The following is a 15,010-nucleotide window of genomic DNA, read 5'->3' on the forward strand; positions in this document are numbered from 1 at the left end:
TGTGGCTCATTTGATCGCCATAGGAAGTCTGAGTATTATGCTCAGTCCGACTTGGTCCCTCTGTAGAGTGGCAGCATGACACGTGTGGGGACGCACAGATAATAGGTGGTAGTGATGCCCCTAAACCGGGTCTCCCCATGCTGCAGGCTCTCCTTCCTGCGTGTTGTGAAGTAGACCTCTAGCCTTGTTACATTTGCTTTAAATGGGGGAGGGTACGTCATGAGGTGGTGACAAGAAGGCCACGTGTATTACACGTGTTTCACCTCTCTTTTCTTCCTGGTACTCCTTACCGCTTATCTCTTGAGTGATTCCCGTGTCAGTGGCCCATGCAAACCCTCCTTCTCTTGAGAAGTGCCCTGTACCTGAAAACTGCCTGTTTTCCTCCCTTCCACCTCATCCTTGCCAAAGGCTAAATCTTAGTTAATCTTTGTTGATTGACATAGTTCTCTGAGAGGCATGTGTGTCTACCAGACATCTACCAAGAGTTAATTCTTTTTTCCTTTTCTTTTCTTTGTGTGTCCCCCCCCGCCCCCCAGAGGAGCTTGTTAACCTGAAAGAACCTTTGGTTGGAATGTGTGTGGGAGGTCTTTTTGAGTCGGACCCTCTTTGTACCCCTTGTTTGTGAGAAGATTACAAACCCTTGAGCTAAAGGATTTAAAATACAAGCTGCTGTTGTTTTAATTTTAAGGGGAGAGATTGGGGTTCCAAGTTAGAACTTTGATTTTGAGTTCTGTGCTGAGTTTCTTCAAGTAAAGAGTAAATAATTATCTGTCTTGGGTAATTTGAATTAATTTTTTATTTTCTCTGGAGGACATGACCTAATAATTTATTCATGTGTTAGCATTCTTCCGTTGTCTTTGGTTCATCCTAAGTGTAGAAGATCCGGAGATACCATACACTCTTAATTTCTATGATGGGTGAAGTGAGGAATGTGGGTCTTACGGTACAAATCATTTAGGAACTGTCCTGTACACAGCACAGTAGATGAACTGGCGGTATTCTACACACACAACTTAAAAACTTTTTCTTGCTTTATTCCCAAGCTTCTACTAACCAGGTATTTGGCTGGAGTAATTTTGCTGTCACTGCTTTTGACATAACCATTCTGGTGAACAGTCACCCATTTTAACATGTCAACAGCCTAGTGATGGAAAAATGTAATTGGTACAATTAAAGAAAATTATTTCATGTCGACTGAATAACACTGTCGGGAACAAGGGAGCTCTTTTGTTAGATTGGAGGTTTTAAAAAACAAAACTGATTGAAGTGGAAAATGTTTCCTCTTAAGCAAACAACCTTCAGAATTTTAATAATGCCTTTTAGGTTCCACTTTTTTAAAAAACTGCTTTTAGTTTTCTTCTCTAAACAGCCCATTAGTTCTTAATGGAAAGTTATTTTAGTTTCTTTCTTATGTACATTTTGGCTATAAGGTTTGGTCTTGTGAATTCAAACTTAACTCCAGTGTACTGCTCAGAAGGGGGTTGGGAGGGAAATTAGCTTCGGTGGGAGGGTGAGAAGAATTAGGAAAGAACATACTTTATTCTGGAAGGAGACAAATAGACTTACATGTGAAGTTTGGTCTTGCTTTTTTTCTTTTCTTTTCCCATTATAACTTGTAGGGATTACTTAACTTTTTTTTTTTTTTTTTTTAAGATTTTCTGTATTTATTCGACAGAGATAGAGACAGCCAGCAAGAGAGGGAACACAAGCAGGGGGAGTGGGAGAGGAAGAAGCAGGCTCATAGCAGAGGAGCCTGAGGTGGGGCTCGATCCCACAATGCCGGGATCACGCCCTGAGCTGAAGGCAGACACTTAACCGCTGTGCTACCCAGGCGCCCCAAGGGATTACTTAACTTTTTAACCTTTTTAACCAAATGAGTTTCCTCATTTGGAAAACATCGATAATATCAATCTTTTCAGGATTTTCATCAAAATTTGAGTTCGTGCGTGTAAAACACCTGTCACAGTGCGTGGCACATACAGTAATCTGGAACATGAGGTTATTGTTATGTGTATTTTTTAATATACCTTCATATCTCAGTAGTTCTCCAAAGGTACCTTGTATTTGTACAGGAAGCATTCAATAAAGAGTTGACAGATAAATGCGTGAATTTCAGTCTGAACCAGAGGATGGAGAAAACAACCAAATCTAGGTTTTAATCTTAAATGCAGAATATTTGCTTTTTACCCCCTCTACCAATTTGGATTAATGGTGAAAAGATCCTCCACGCAAACACCTAGAAACAGATAAGGAATGACTTGAACCAGTGGGGAGCCAAGGGGTGGCTCTCCCACCTTCCTGCCAGAAGAGGATCTGAAGTTGCGTTTTCCTTTTCTTTCAGGATCAGGTCATCCAACTCATGAATGCCATCTTCAGCAAGAAGAACTTCGAATCCCTCTCAGAAGCCTTCAGCGTGGCCTCTGCTGCCGCTGCACTCTCTCAGAATCGCTATCACGTGCCAGTTGTGGTTGTGCCCGAGGGCTCTCCTTCCGACACTCATGAACAGGCTATCCTTCGGGTACGACTTCCGTGTCCAAACTCTGCGGCCCTGATCGCTGTTTTCATTGGAAGGCTCTCAGAAATCTGAGGACTAGTGGAAATCTGATTGTAAACCCCCGAGGACATACCCGTTAAATGTAGAGCAAGGCTCATTTCCCTTAGCCTGGAATTGGGGGTATGACCCCTGGGAGAACTAATCACAGAACCCTTCAAATCAGTCCAGAAAAGGTTTTTTTTTTTTTTTTCCCAGAAGATTTTTTATCGTCAGTCTTTCGAGAAATTAAATGCAAGAAAACTGTATTTCCAGGGTCGTAACACTTAATGTATAGAGGAGTCTTGCTTCTAAAAAGCATTTTTCTAGTACCAGAACTTTCTAAATACGTGATTTAAAGACCGCTTTTTAAATTCCCCGGTAATTCTAGTGCTTATGGTTGTTAACACCAGGTCTCTTCCTCCTGCTGTTGGCAGTTTGTCTTTCTGCCTCTTCATAGCGTGTCCATCCCTCCCACTCAGCAGGAAGCAGAGACTGCTTTTTTATGGCGACTCTCTGAACAGAGGAAATGCATAGATATTGAATACGCTTAGAGTTTTCATCTCAAATGAGGCATTTGTTGTTGTTGTTTGGAAATCAGGGATAACATCTTCATAAGAAATTAGCATTTCATTTAGGTGTAAACATTGGGGTTCCACACAGCAGAGTTCCATCAGTTCTACTTTGGTGGCCTCCTTAAATATTCTCCTGAAGACGTGCCCTGTCCTTCAAAATTGCCTCTCCTCTCCCTGCTTACACTCACAGCCCTTCGGCAAAGGCTGGGGTGAGAAATCATAGTTCACCGTGAGTCAGGAGGGGGCAGCTAAGAGAGCAAAGTAGAAGTATTGGCTTTGTAGCTAGATAGGCTGGGGTTTGAGTCCTAGACCACCTACTTAACTGGCCACTTGGCCTCAGTTTCTTCGTCTGTAGAGATTATGCTGTCTATCTCAGATGATTGATAAAGGAGGATGTGTGTAAAGTGCCTATCCTTGTCTGAAGAATGAGCGTTGGACAACATCATCTTTAAAATCCTCCCTACCTCTAACATTCTAATATCTATCCCATTACCAATCTCCTTGTATTTTCTGTGTCTGATTTCTGATAGATCATAAACCAAAGTCAGTGATGATGTCCTGAAATCCGGTATTTCTTCCCTGAAGAGCTGGCTCCCTGTGGAGAAAGCACTCCAGAAACAAAATTTTTGTACTCCTTTGGCCTTTGTTGCTACAGATAATTTTAAAATTTATTTCTAGTTGCAGGTCACCAATGTTCTGTCTCAGCCTCTGAGTCAGGCCACTGTTAAACTAGAACATGCTAAATCTGTTGCTTCCAGAGCCACTGTCCTTCAGAAGACATCTTTTACCCCTGTCGGGTAAGTCCTGAGCTTATATTGCTGGCAACCAATATAACCCGAATTAATATGGGTATTATGAAATACCCCCAAACCAAATTTACCATTTGACATACTAATATAAAAAATTCTATGCTTCTATAAGAAAAGTAGTTTTAAAGCTAAAAGAGGGGCACCTGGCTGGCATAGTTGGTAGAACATAGGAATCTTAATTTCGAGGTTGTGAGTTCAAGCCCCCACACATTGGGTGTAGAGATTACTAAAAATAAATAAATAAACTAAAAAAAAAATAAAGCTAAAAAAATTTTGTTTTAGTTTTACTGTTTCCTTCCCTATCTATTTCTAGTTGTCTCTGTCTTGTCATTATGATGTAAGTAGCCAATTTTAAATTCGGTACTGTCTTTTTCTGGTGTATGAGTAATACATGTTTATTGTAGGAGAAATATAGAAAAACACAAAAAATAAAATACAAATCACCCATATAATTCTACCACCTAGGGATAACTTCTGTTCACATTTTGTCTTTTTTTGTCAGCCCTTTTTCTATGCAAATAAATATATTTTTAATTGAATTAGGATTATGCTTTGTCTAAAACAATGTGTCATGAATATTTCCCCCATAGGATTAAATATTCTTCTTCAGTCTTATTTTTTTTTAAAAGGTTTTATTTATTTATTTGCGCGCGCGCGCGAGAGAGAAGAACGGGTGGGGATGGGGTGGCAGGGGAGAGGGAGCCCAATGCAGGGCTTGATCCCAGGATCCCAGGATCATGACCTGAGCCAAAGGCAGATGCCTAACCATTTGAGCCACCCAGATGCCTGTCTTATTTTTAATGGTTGCATATTGTTATGGAAATTTTAAAAGAAGGATCAATTTTTATATGAGACTTTGTTAAGTGTTAAATTGGTAAGCTAATGAGACCGGGAACTCTGAGTTTTAGAGAGAATATGTGTTTTTAGGAATGATGAGTGGGGTGGTAAAAGACATTTGGGATTTTGCTATGTAGTTAGAGTTAATTCTCTACCTTTTCCCCCCTTTAATATAAAAGTGATTCATATTTTCATAAAAGTAAGATATGTCATTTTTAGGAAATTCACAAAGCACAGGGAAGTAGAAATAATACAAAAAATTGCCTGCAATTATACTGCTCTACACCAACCTTTTTGAGCATTTCTACTCTCTCTTTTTTTTAAACACAATAGGAATCATACCGTAGGCTGTTTTGCATTTAATTGTAGAAGTCTACCCGAGGGAGGTGGGATTTTAGGAGCTGAGAGAAGGGAACAAAGGAAAGAAGATTTTAGAGACTTGAGAGGGGAGGTCATTTTAGAGCTCTCTGAAGTTTTGCCCACACCATAATCTGATTGAGCGGGAGGGTGCCCAGCTGGGTGGGAAGTTGAAAGGTGAAGACGTGGTATAGCCTTGGCTTGTCTCAAGGAGGGCCACGCATGGTCCATTTGTTACTTTCATGACTGTGCTATGTGAGCTCTTGCTAACCCTGCTGTCATTCTTAACAGGGATGTTTTTGAGCTAAACTTCATGAATGTCAAATTTTCCAGTGGTTATTATGACTTCTTTGTCAAAGTTGAAGGTGACAACCGTTATATTGCAAATAGTGTCGAGGTAAGTGCTTTTCTTCTCATCCCCATTGAATCCAAGGAAATGACCAAGTAGTCACACAGCATTAATTGTCCGGTATATTGACTTGATTTTACAACCAAGTAAATGTGAATATGTTAAGAGAAGGGTAGGTTTAAACTACGCTTCGCCAAGAACTTGATCATAGTGAGTTCTATTTGTAAATTATTCATTTTGTATTATGATTTAGTATTAGTATTTCACATAACATTTAGGAAATAGAAAAGATAAAAATCACCTATAATTTCACCGAGATGTAAGCTTATTATGATGTTTTGTGTGGTAGGTCTTGCTTGATAGATAAGTGCCTGATGCTAATTAGGTGAGGAAAAGCATCCAGTGACATACTGTAGTGAGGCTCTCTGGGTGAAGTACAAAAGAAAATCTGTAAGTTTCTTTTTCTTTCTTTTTTTTTTTTTTTGGTGTGCAAAAAAGGAAAGTTTATTGAGTGATAGCAAAGTGATAGTACAAAACTCCCGAGGAGGGAGGGGACCCTAGAGGGTTGCCCCAAAATGAGTAAGTTTCATCATGAATTGTGTTGAAGACCCAAAGTGGTTTTAAGGATGGCAACCTATGCCTCATTTATCTGATGCTTGGGGAGTGAGGTATTTCACGTTAGTAGTTTTCCCAGCTAATTGGAGTATACCCCTTCAGGCTTTCATTTTAACCTTTTTCATAGAAGTTTATTTAAGATGAATTACATGTTTTCCTACTTTCTTAAACTATGGGATATGGTTTAACCATTTCTTATTCTGAATTAGGATCATCAGTATGAACCCTTTACTGAAGGCCTTTGACATGAGAAGCCTAGTTCTGTGAGCTTTTGTTTACGTTATTTTTGTCTTACGACAACCCTCAGACACAGATGGAGCCATCTTCATTGCGCAGAAGAGGCTCGAAGGGGTAGAGTAGCTTGTCCAAGGTCACCCAGCCTGTGCTTGGGCGGATTCCCTGCCCAGTGTCAGTTTAGTTAGCGTGCTCTGGCAAATATACGGCCTGCATAGACGCTGCAGGGCTGTGTGCGGCTCCAGCAGGTGGCCTTTTTATGCTGTCACTCCCTTCAGCTGTCATTTCTCAGTGCTTTTGCCATCGTGTCTCCGCTGTACCTACTTAATCATTGTGCGTTTTGTTGGATGAAGGGGACTTGGAGTGTCCTGTGCCTTCGCCGAATAGTTAAGTATGTGCGGTTTGGGAGAACTCTTTTCTTCACTATTCAGGTGTCATTTTCCACTCATTTTTTTTCTCTTTTTTTAAAATTTATTTTAATCTTTATTTTTTTAAGTAAATCCTATGCCCAACATGAGGCTCAAACTCATGACCCCGAGATTGAGTCACACGCTCCACTGACTGAGTCAGCCAGGCACCCCTCATTTTTCTTTTTTTAATAAAATTTTTTCATTTTTTTCATTTTGAAATAATTTTGATCTTAAGTTGCAAAAAATGGTATGAAGAATTTCCATGTAAAGTAATGGAGTTTTTAGGTATTTTTTAATGTATGTTTTTAAACCTTTTTTTTTTTTTTTAAGATTTTTCATTTATTTATTTTTGAGAGCAAGAGAGAAAGAGCAAGCATACAGAGGGAAAGGGAGAAGCAGACTCCCCGTGAGCAGAGAGCCCAACGCGGGGCTCAATCCCAGGACCCTGAGACCATGACCTGAACCGAAGCCAGAAGCTTAACCAACTGAGCCATGAGGCGCCCTGTGTTTTTAGGTTTTAAGGATGGAAAACTATACCTCATTTATCTGTTGCTTTGTGGAAATGGACTTAACCAAGCATTGTAGTATAAAGAATGGGCTTTAACTAGTTCCCCAAATGTTAATGTCTTATATAATTGTTATATAATTATCAGACCCAGGAATTTCACACTGATGCAATACTATTAACTAATCTATAGACTTTAATTCAAATTTTACTAGTTATCCTACTAATGTCCCTATTCTGATCTGGGATTCAACCTAGGGTCACATGTCCCTTTCTCCTCCTCTCATTTGTAGTATAGTTTCTTTCATGACCTCGACGCTTTTGAAGTACTCTCTGTTTAGCTTGTAGAATGTCCCTCACTTTGGGTTTTGAGTTTCCTCAAAATTAAATTCAGGCCATGCATTTTTTTGCAAGAATACTCCAAAAGTGGTGCTCTGTCCCTCTCAGTGCATCTTCTTAGGAGGCAAATGATGTTGATATGTCTCCTTGCTAGTGACACTAACCTTGATCACTTGATCAGGAGGTGTCTGCTAGGTTTCTCCACTATAAGGTTGCTGTTTTCTGCTTTGTAATTGAGTCTGCAAATAGCCTGATGATCTTGCCTGCAACTGTTATTAATAGGTTCACTGCCAAAAGGTGATTTTCTCGTCTTTCATTCTTCCTACATTTATTAATTAGAATTCTGCTGTAAGAAAAAGCTTATCCCTCTCCCAACCCTGTCTTCATTTATTTATTTATTCAATTATTTATAACACTTTGGGCTCATGGAAATTTATTTTACTCTGTAGGTTATGATCCTTTACTATCATCATTTATTTTGTTGCTCACATTATCACAGATTTGACCTTTAGAAAGCTCCTCAAGTTGGCTCCTATGACAGTCACTTTTTTTTTAATGACAGGACAAGGCAGCTGGAAAGTTTGACCTTTTCAAAAGTGGGGCATTACTTAATGTAGGTAGATTAAACTTGTATTTAAAGTTTGTCGGAAAGGAAGATATTTTCTGGAACTCTCATCTCTGCCTTTTCTCTACCTCATGTCTGACCTTTTTGGGCATGAGACATCCGATCCTAGTCCATTCACTAATACAAAATTTGGATAGAAACTATTGTAGTGTGCACCTTGAACCTTTAAAATCTAGATTCTTTAAATTTTAGCTTCCCTCATTAAGGGTCCTTATTTGCAAAGGCAGACTTTTCTTTCTTTCATTCTTTCTTTTTAAAAAATTTTTATGCCTGAAACCTTTTCTTCCTTCTTCCTTTACAGTCTTATTAACAGCATACCCAGTTTAAGTGCCATACCCATAGGACACAGTTGTTCTTTTCTTTTTTTTTTTTTAAAGATTTTATTTATTTATTAGAGCATGAGCAGGGGGTGGTGGGGCAGAGGGAGACAGAAAAGCAGGCTCCCTGCTGAGCAAGGAGCCTGACATAGGGCTCAATCCTAGGACCCTGAGATCATGACCTGAGCTGAAGGCAGTGAGCCACCCAGGCGCCCCAGGACACAGTCGTTCTTAACCTCTTCTTTCTTTCCACCTCTGACTTCCAGTCAGTCACCAAGTCCTGTTGATTCCACCTTTCAGTGGCTTTTGCATGAGCCTTTTGTTCTTCAGTCCCTCTATTCCTACTTGGGTAGAGCCCTGTATTCTCTATCAGGACTGGTAACTATAGCTGACCCTTGTACAACGAGGGTTTGAACTGCACAGGTCCACTTACATGTGGTTATTTTTGACAAATACAGTACAGTACTGTAAATGTATTTTCTCTTTCTTATGGTTTTCTTTTTTGCTTGTAAGATTTTATTTACTTGACACAGAGGGAGAGAGTGAGCACACACAGGCAGAGAGAGAGGGAGAAGCAGGTTCCCTGCTGAGCAGGGAACCCGATGTAGGGCTCGATCCCAGGACCCTGGGATCATGACCTGAGCCGAAGGCAGACGCTTAACCGACTAAGCCACCCAGGCACCCCTCTTAGGGTTTTCTTAATGACATTTTCTTAGGTCTAGCTTTATTGTAAGAATATAGTATACGATATGTGTAACATACAGGATAAGTGTTTATCAGCTATGTTATCAGTAAGGCTTCTGGTCAACAGTAGGCTATTAGTAGTTAAGGTTTGGGGGAGTCCAAAGTTATACATGGATTATCAGCTGCACTGGGTGAGAGTTGGCACTCCCCACACCCCATTGTTCAAGGGTCAACTGTAGTTCCATTGTCTTCAGTTTCTGCCCTTTCCATTTAATTTTCCCTAAGTGCTGCTAGAATGATAAAATCACATTGTTCCCCAGGTTAAACATTTCTTTGGTTCCCTATTACCTGTGAGTGAGGTCTACACTCTTGAGAATGGCTTAGGAGGTCACATGCTTCCGTGGGGGTTCGTCCCTGTCCCCGGAGTGCTAGCTGCTCTTGACCGTATACTGGCCCTCAGATACGCTTTATGTGCACATGTCTTTGAATCTCAACCCTTGCTTCCCACCATAAGAAAGGCTCTTCCCCTCCCTTGCTCATACGCTCAACTGCTCATCCTGGAAGGTCTAGTTCAGGTGCTGCTCCTTCATCTGTGCTCCCATAGAACTTTATTTTTATTTTATTTTTTTTGTATGGACTATTTCAAATATACAGAAAAGAACAGAAAATAATTTAAAGAATCCTTGTGTACCTATCAGTCATTCATCTCCTTCTCACTCTAACATTTTGATATATTTGTTCTACCCCCACACACACCTTTTTTGGTAAGATATTTCTATATTTCTGCAGCACATGTACATATTTTTAAACAATAGAATGCATTGATTTGCGTCTTCTCAAAATTTGTACATTATGTTATATGCATCCTTTTCAATTTGCTTGTTCTCATTCGGTATTAATTTTATGACAGCCCCATTTATGCCTGTAGAACCAGAACTGTATGCATCCTATGGATAATTGTCATGAAATTGTCTTCTTTTTATGAATGAATCAGATTTTTTATTAATTTGTTTTTCTGTTGGACATTCAGATTTCCACTATTACAAACAATGAGGCTATGAACTAAGGTCTTAGCACGTTTCCTTGTGCACATTTTGTTTGTTTATCTAGAGGGAAGTTGTGGGATCGTAGGTTGCACTTAGCTCCCAGCTTTATTAGGTATTGCCAAATTGCTCTTCTCCTCATATTCTTGCTAACATTTTCCCCTTAAGATATATTTGAGAGAGAGAGAGAGAGAGAGACAGTATGAGTGGGGGGAGGGGCAGAGAAAGAGAATCTCAAGCAGAGGCCCTGCTGAGCGTGGAGCCCCACAGGGGACTCGATCTCATGACCCTGGGATCATGACCTGAGCTGAAGGCAGACGCTTTACCGACTGAGCCACCTCGGCATCTCTTCTCCTCATATTCTTTTTTTTTTTTAAAGATTTTATTTATTTATTTGACAGAGATAGAGACAGCCAGCGAGAGAGGGAACACAAGCAGGGGGAGTGGGAGAGGAAGAAGCAGGCTCATAGCGGAGGAGCCTGATGTGGGGCTCGATCCCATAACGCCGGGATCATGCCCTGAGCGTGAAGGCAGACGCTTAACCGCTGTGCCACCCAGGCGCCCCCTCCTCATATTCTTACCAATATTTGGTATTACAAATTTTTGATAATTTGATGGGTATGAAATGGTGTCTTTTTTTTTTCTTTTCAAGTTTTATTTTTTTAATAACGTCTACTCCCAGTGTGGGGCTCAAACTCATGACCCTGAGATCAAGAGTCCCATGTTCCACCAACTGAGCTAGCTGGGCGCTCCAAAATGGTGCCTTGTTTCAAAGTTTTTCCCTGGTTACTAGTGAGATTGAGCTTTTTTTTCTTGTGTTTATTGGCCTTTTAGCTTTCGGTTTTTTTGTGAATTGTTGTCTGTCTTTTGTCTGTTTTTCTTTTGCTTTGTTAGTCTTTTTATTGTTGAATTTTAGGAACTGTTTATGTTCTGGAAACTAACCTGTAGTTAGTATAAGCATCAGCTATCTTCTCCCAGTGTTGCTTTATGGCATCGTTTGATGCACAAAAGTTATTTTCAGTGAAGCCTAATTTAAAAGTGTTTTTGCCTAGATTGTTTGTGCTTTTTGTTTCTTTAAAAAGTCCTATGCTGCGGCACGCCTGGGTGGCTCAGTTGGTTAGGTGTCTGCCTTCGGCCCGGGTCATGATCCCAGGTCCTGGGATCGAGTTTCGCATCAGGCTTCCTGCTGAGTAGGGAGCCTGCTTCTCGCTCTCCCTCTGTCCCTCCCCTCACTCGTTCTCTCTCTCCCTCTCAAATAAATAAATAAAATCTTAAAAAAAAAAAAAAAGTCCTATCCTGCTCCAAGGTGGTAATCTCCAATATTTTCTTCTAACAATTTTTAAGTTTTTTTTTCCCTTTATATTTCGGGCTTCAATGTATTTAAAGTTTTTTTTTGTTGCTATAGTATTTTATATCCTGTCCATAATTGTTCTTATTGTATTGTATTACCATTGTTTGCTTATAATGTATTGCTTTTTCATTGGACTGGGAACTCCCTGTGAGTGGAGACCAAACCTTATTTTTTCAGTGCTTGGTCTCCATCTCAGGCCACTTTAGAAGAAAAGGATAGAATCTGTATACCTCTTATTCCTTTTTTTGTTATTTGTCTTTTTATGTCATTGAGTTTTAAGAGTTCTTTTTTTTTTTTTTTTCAATATTTTATTTATTTATTACAGAGTGAGAGAGGGCACTCAAGCAGAGGGAGAGGGAGAAGCAGGCTTCCTGCTGAGCAGGGAGGCCGATGCAGGGCTTGATCCCAGGACCCAAGGTCACCACCTGAACCGAGGGCAGTCGCTTAACCAACTGAGTCACCCAGGCGCCCCGAGTTTTAAGAGTTGTTAATATATTCTGGATACAAGTCTCTTATCAGATACATGATTTGCATATATTTTTTCACAGTCTGTAGTTTGTCTTTTCCCTTTGTTGATGTTGGTTTTTGAAGCACAATAGGTTTTAATTCTGATGAAGTTCAGTTTCTTTATTTTTCTTTCATTGCTTCTGCTTTTAAGCGCCATATCTAAGAAATCATTGCCTAATCCAAAGTTATGAAGATTTACTCCTCTTATAGCTTTAGTTCTAACATTTAGGTTTCTGATTCATTTTGAGTTAGTTTTTGTATGTAGTGTGAGGGAGGGGTCCAATTTCCTACATGCATGTGGAAATCCAGTTGTTGCGGGGCGCCTGGGTGGCGCAGCGGTTAAGCGTCTGCCTTCGGCTCAGGGCGTGATCCTGGATCCCTGGGATCGAGCCCCACATCAGGCTCCTCCGCTATGAGCCTGCTTCTTCCTCTCCCACTCCCCCTGCTTGTGTTCCCTCTCTCGCTGGCTGTCTCTATCTCTGTCAAATAAATAAATAAAATCTTTAAAAAAAAAAAAAAAAAAGGAAATCCAGTTGTTGCATACGGAAATCCCAGCACCTTTTGTGGAAGACCATTCTTTCCCTGTTGAATTGTCTTGGCATCAAAAATCAGTTGACCATAAAGGCAAGGGTTAATTTCTAGGGTTGCAGTTGTATTCCATTAATCTGTATTTTTATCCTTATACCAATGCTATGCCGTCTTGGTTACTGTAACAGCTTGGCTTTTTGTAACTTCAAATCTGGTGTTTGTCCAAGTGTTTCTGTGATTGTTGGAAAAATTATCGAAGTGCAAAATAGCAGAAATGGCTAATAACTATTATTCATGCAATGGTTATAAGCCCCACCTGAGGCCATTGCTGTCCTTTCCTTCTTGGTGGTGAAGTAAGCATTACAGAATCTCTCCTTCTTCATTATGTTGCTTTATTCGTGTGTGTGTGTGTGTGTGTGTGTGTGTGTGTGTGTGTATTTTGACCTCTGTCACATATGCAACTTTACTTTGTAATTTCAGTAATAGTCACACTTAGAGCCTCAGAGCGGGTCAGCAGGTCCTGTTTACTCTCCTGAGAGATGCTTGACATTGGTCAGAGTGCATTAACAGTGGTTTGGTGTGGAAGGCCTGTAATAGCACTCATTGACATTGGACTTGCTGTCAGGGGAAACATGGGTTTTCGAAGCTGTCATTAGCATTAATTGCCTCTAATGCACCATCATTTTTGACAGTAATGAGCTAAACAGGGGGGTTATTACTCTCAGCAGAAAGACTGCATTTCCTGGTGTTAAAACATTTTTTTGAGGTGTATGTGGTATGCAGCACAGGCAAAGAAAGGACTAGTATGATTCAGTGTAAAGCAGGCTTAGCTGCATTTAAAGTGGCTAAACAAGTCCCTTTCCTATTATAAAAACTAATCCTGAAGTGTTAGTGTGAAAGAAGAAGCAGCTAACTCACAGGGATCCTACTCTGAATTCTTTACAACATGGCTTTGAAAAAAGTTACAATAATTTTTATTTCTCAATTTCCTTTAAAAGGGTAGCATAAAAACGCTTTTCTTTTCAGTGTTTCCAGAGACCCATTTGTAGTAAGATTTTAGGAGCAGAAGGACTTGTTTTAAACTGTTCCCTATTCAAGAACAGCCCTACAGTGTTTCTCTGCAACAAAGAAACCTTTAACTTAGGGAGCCTTTTAGAATTAGGGCTGAGAGCAAACCCAAAATGACTTGAGTTCACTGCAATTTGCCCCTTTGTCATCCATGGTCTGTATTGTCTGGGAATGCTTATGATGTCTTTAGAACAGACACACAGTTGAATCTTGATTAGCAGACCTTAGCGACCATGTTATTGTTGAAAGTTTATAGTTAGGATTTTAAGTAAAAACCCAGAAAGTGGATGACTTTTCTGTTGTTACAATGAGGATACATTGCAGAGCCTTACACAGATCTTTAAACATCTGTCTGTATATACCCGTCTACAGAAAGGAAGAGTATTATTTTTAAAATCATATTTATTGGGTGGTGCTTTTTAATACAAGTGTTTATAAAGAACAAAGTATATGGCACACAGTCTCATTGCTCAGATAATCCCTATTTTTTCGAAAAAGGAGTGAAATATGCATGTAGTTTAAAAAATGTCAAAGTGCAAAAAGGTATATAATGAAATGTATGAGGCTTATCTCATCCCTTCAATCCAGCTCCTCCCCTCAGAGGAATCCATTTCTAACTGTGTACATTTTAAGAAGGATGCATGTATATTAATGAATGTATGCATATCCTTTCTTGTTTACACAAAAGGGATTATTCTATAAACAGCTGTATTCTTTGCTCTTGTCACAAAGTAGAGGCTCCCAGCTTTCCCCTTGGGCGTCTTTTCAACTTGATGGCCTCCCCCCTCTGCCACTCCCCTGCCATAATTCACCCAGTTGCCTAGATTCCATGACAGACAGTGCTGTTAAATATAATTCTGTCATTGGATGGCTGTGTGTTCAGAAGTAGGTGAGAATGCCTCTGTATCTGTCCCTAGACATCTCCCTTGTCTTTTTAAATTATTCCATGGTAATTCATACTGTAGTCATGTAACTAGTCTCCTGTCCATGGACATTTAGGTGGGACAGTGATTTTAAGATCACATTTACAAATGAGTGAGCCATTAAGAGAATGAGTCAAAGAAGTGAAGAAGGAATTATCTGGTTAATGTTGATGGAGCTTGCCGAGCAGTTAGCTGTGAAGGCAGATTGTTTCAGTAGCATGGAATGTTGCTAAACTCCTACCTCTGCCCAAACTGAAGGACCACTGAGCCTTCCTGCTACAAATTTCCCACTCCCTGACCAAGGGCTAACCGCAGGCCGACGTAGGTCGCAGTTCCTTCTCCTGTGCTTTTGTAGCACTTGGAACACCCCGCCGCTAAAGCAGCAGCCCGGTTTGTTAAAATTT

General features: G+C 40.1%; 1 protein-coding gene across 3 annotated transcripts in view; it reads left to right on the forward strand.

Moving 5' to 3' along the window:
- The window catches only part of RPN2 (ribophorin II), a 54,448-nt gene that overhangs the window by 20,537 nt on the left and 18,901 nt on the right, over positions 1-15,010 (forward strand). For all 3 annotated transcript variants that reach the window (XM_040638287.1, XM_040638289.1, XM_040638288.1), the window contains exons 7-9: positions 2,342-2,518; positions 3,784-3,902; positions 5,400-5,505. In XM_040638287.1, the coding sequence (XP_040494221.1) occupies positions 2,342-2,518; positions 3,784-3,902; positions 5,400-5,505 (402 nt within the window). The remainder of the gene's footprint in view (positions 1-2,341; positions 2,519-3,783; positions 3,903-5,399; positions 5,506-15,010) is intronic.

The sequence above is a fragment of the Ursus maritimus genome, unplaced genomic scaffold, assembly GCF_017311325.1.
Source record: "Ursus maritimus isolate PB19 unplaced genomic scaffold, ASM1731132v1 scaffold_22, whole genome shotgun sequence".
In the NCBI taxonomy this organism is placed as follows: Eukaryota; Metazoa; Chordata; class Mammalia; order Carnivora; family Ursidae; genus Ursus; species Ursus maritimus.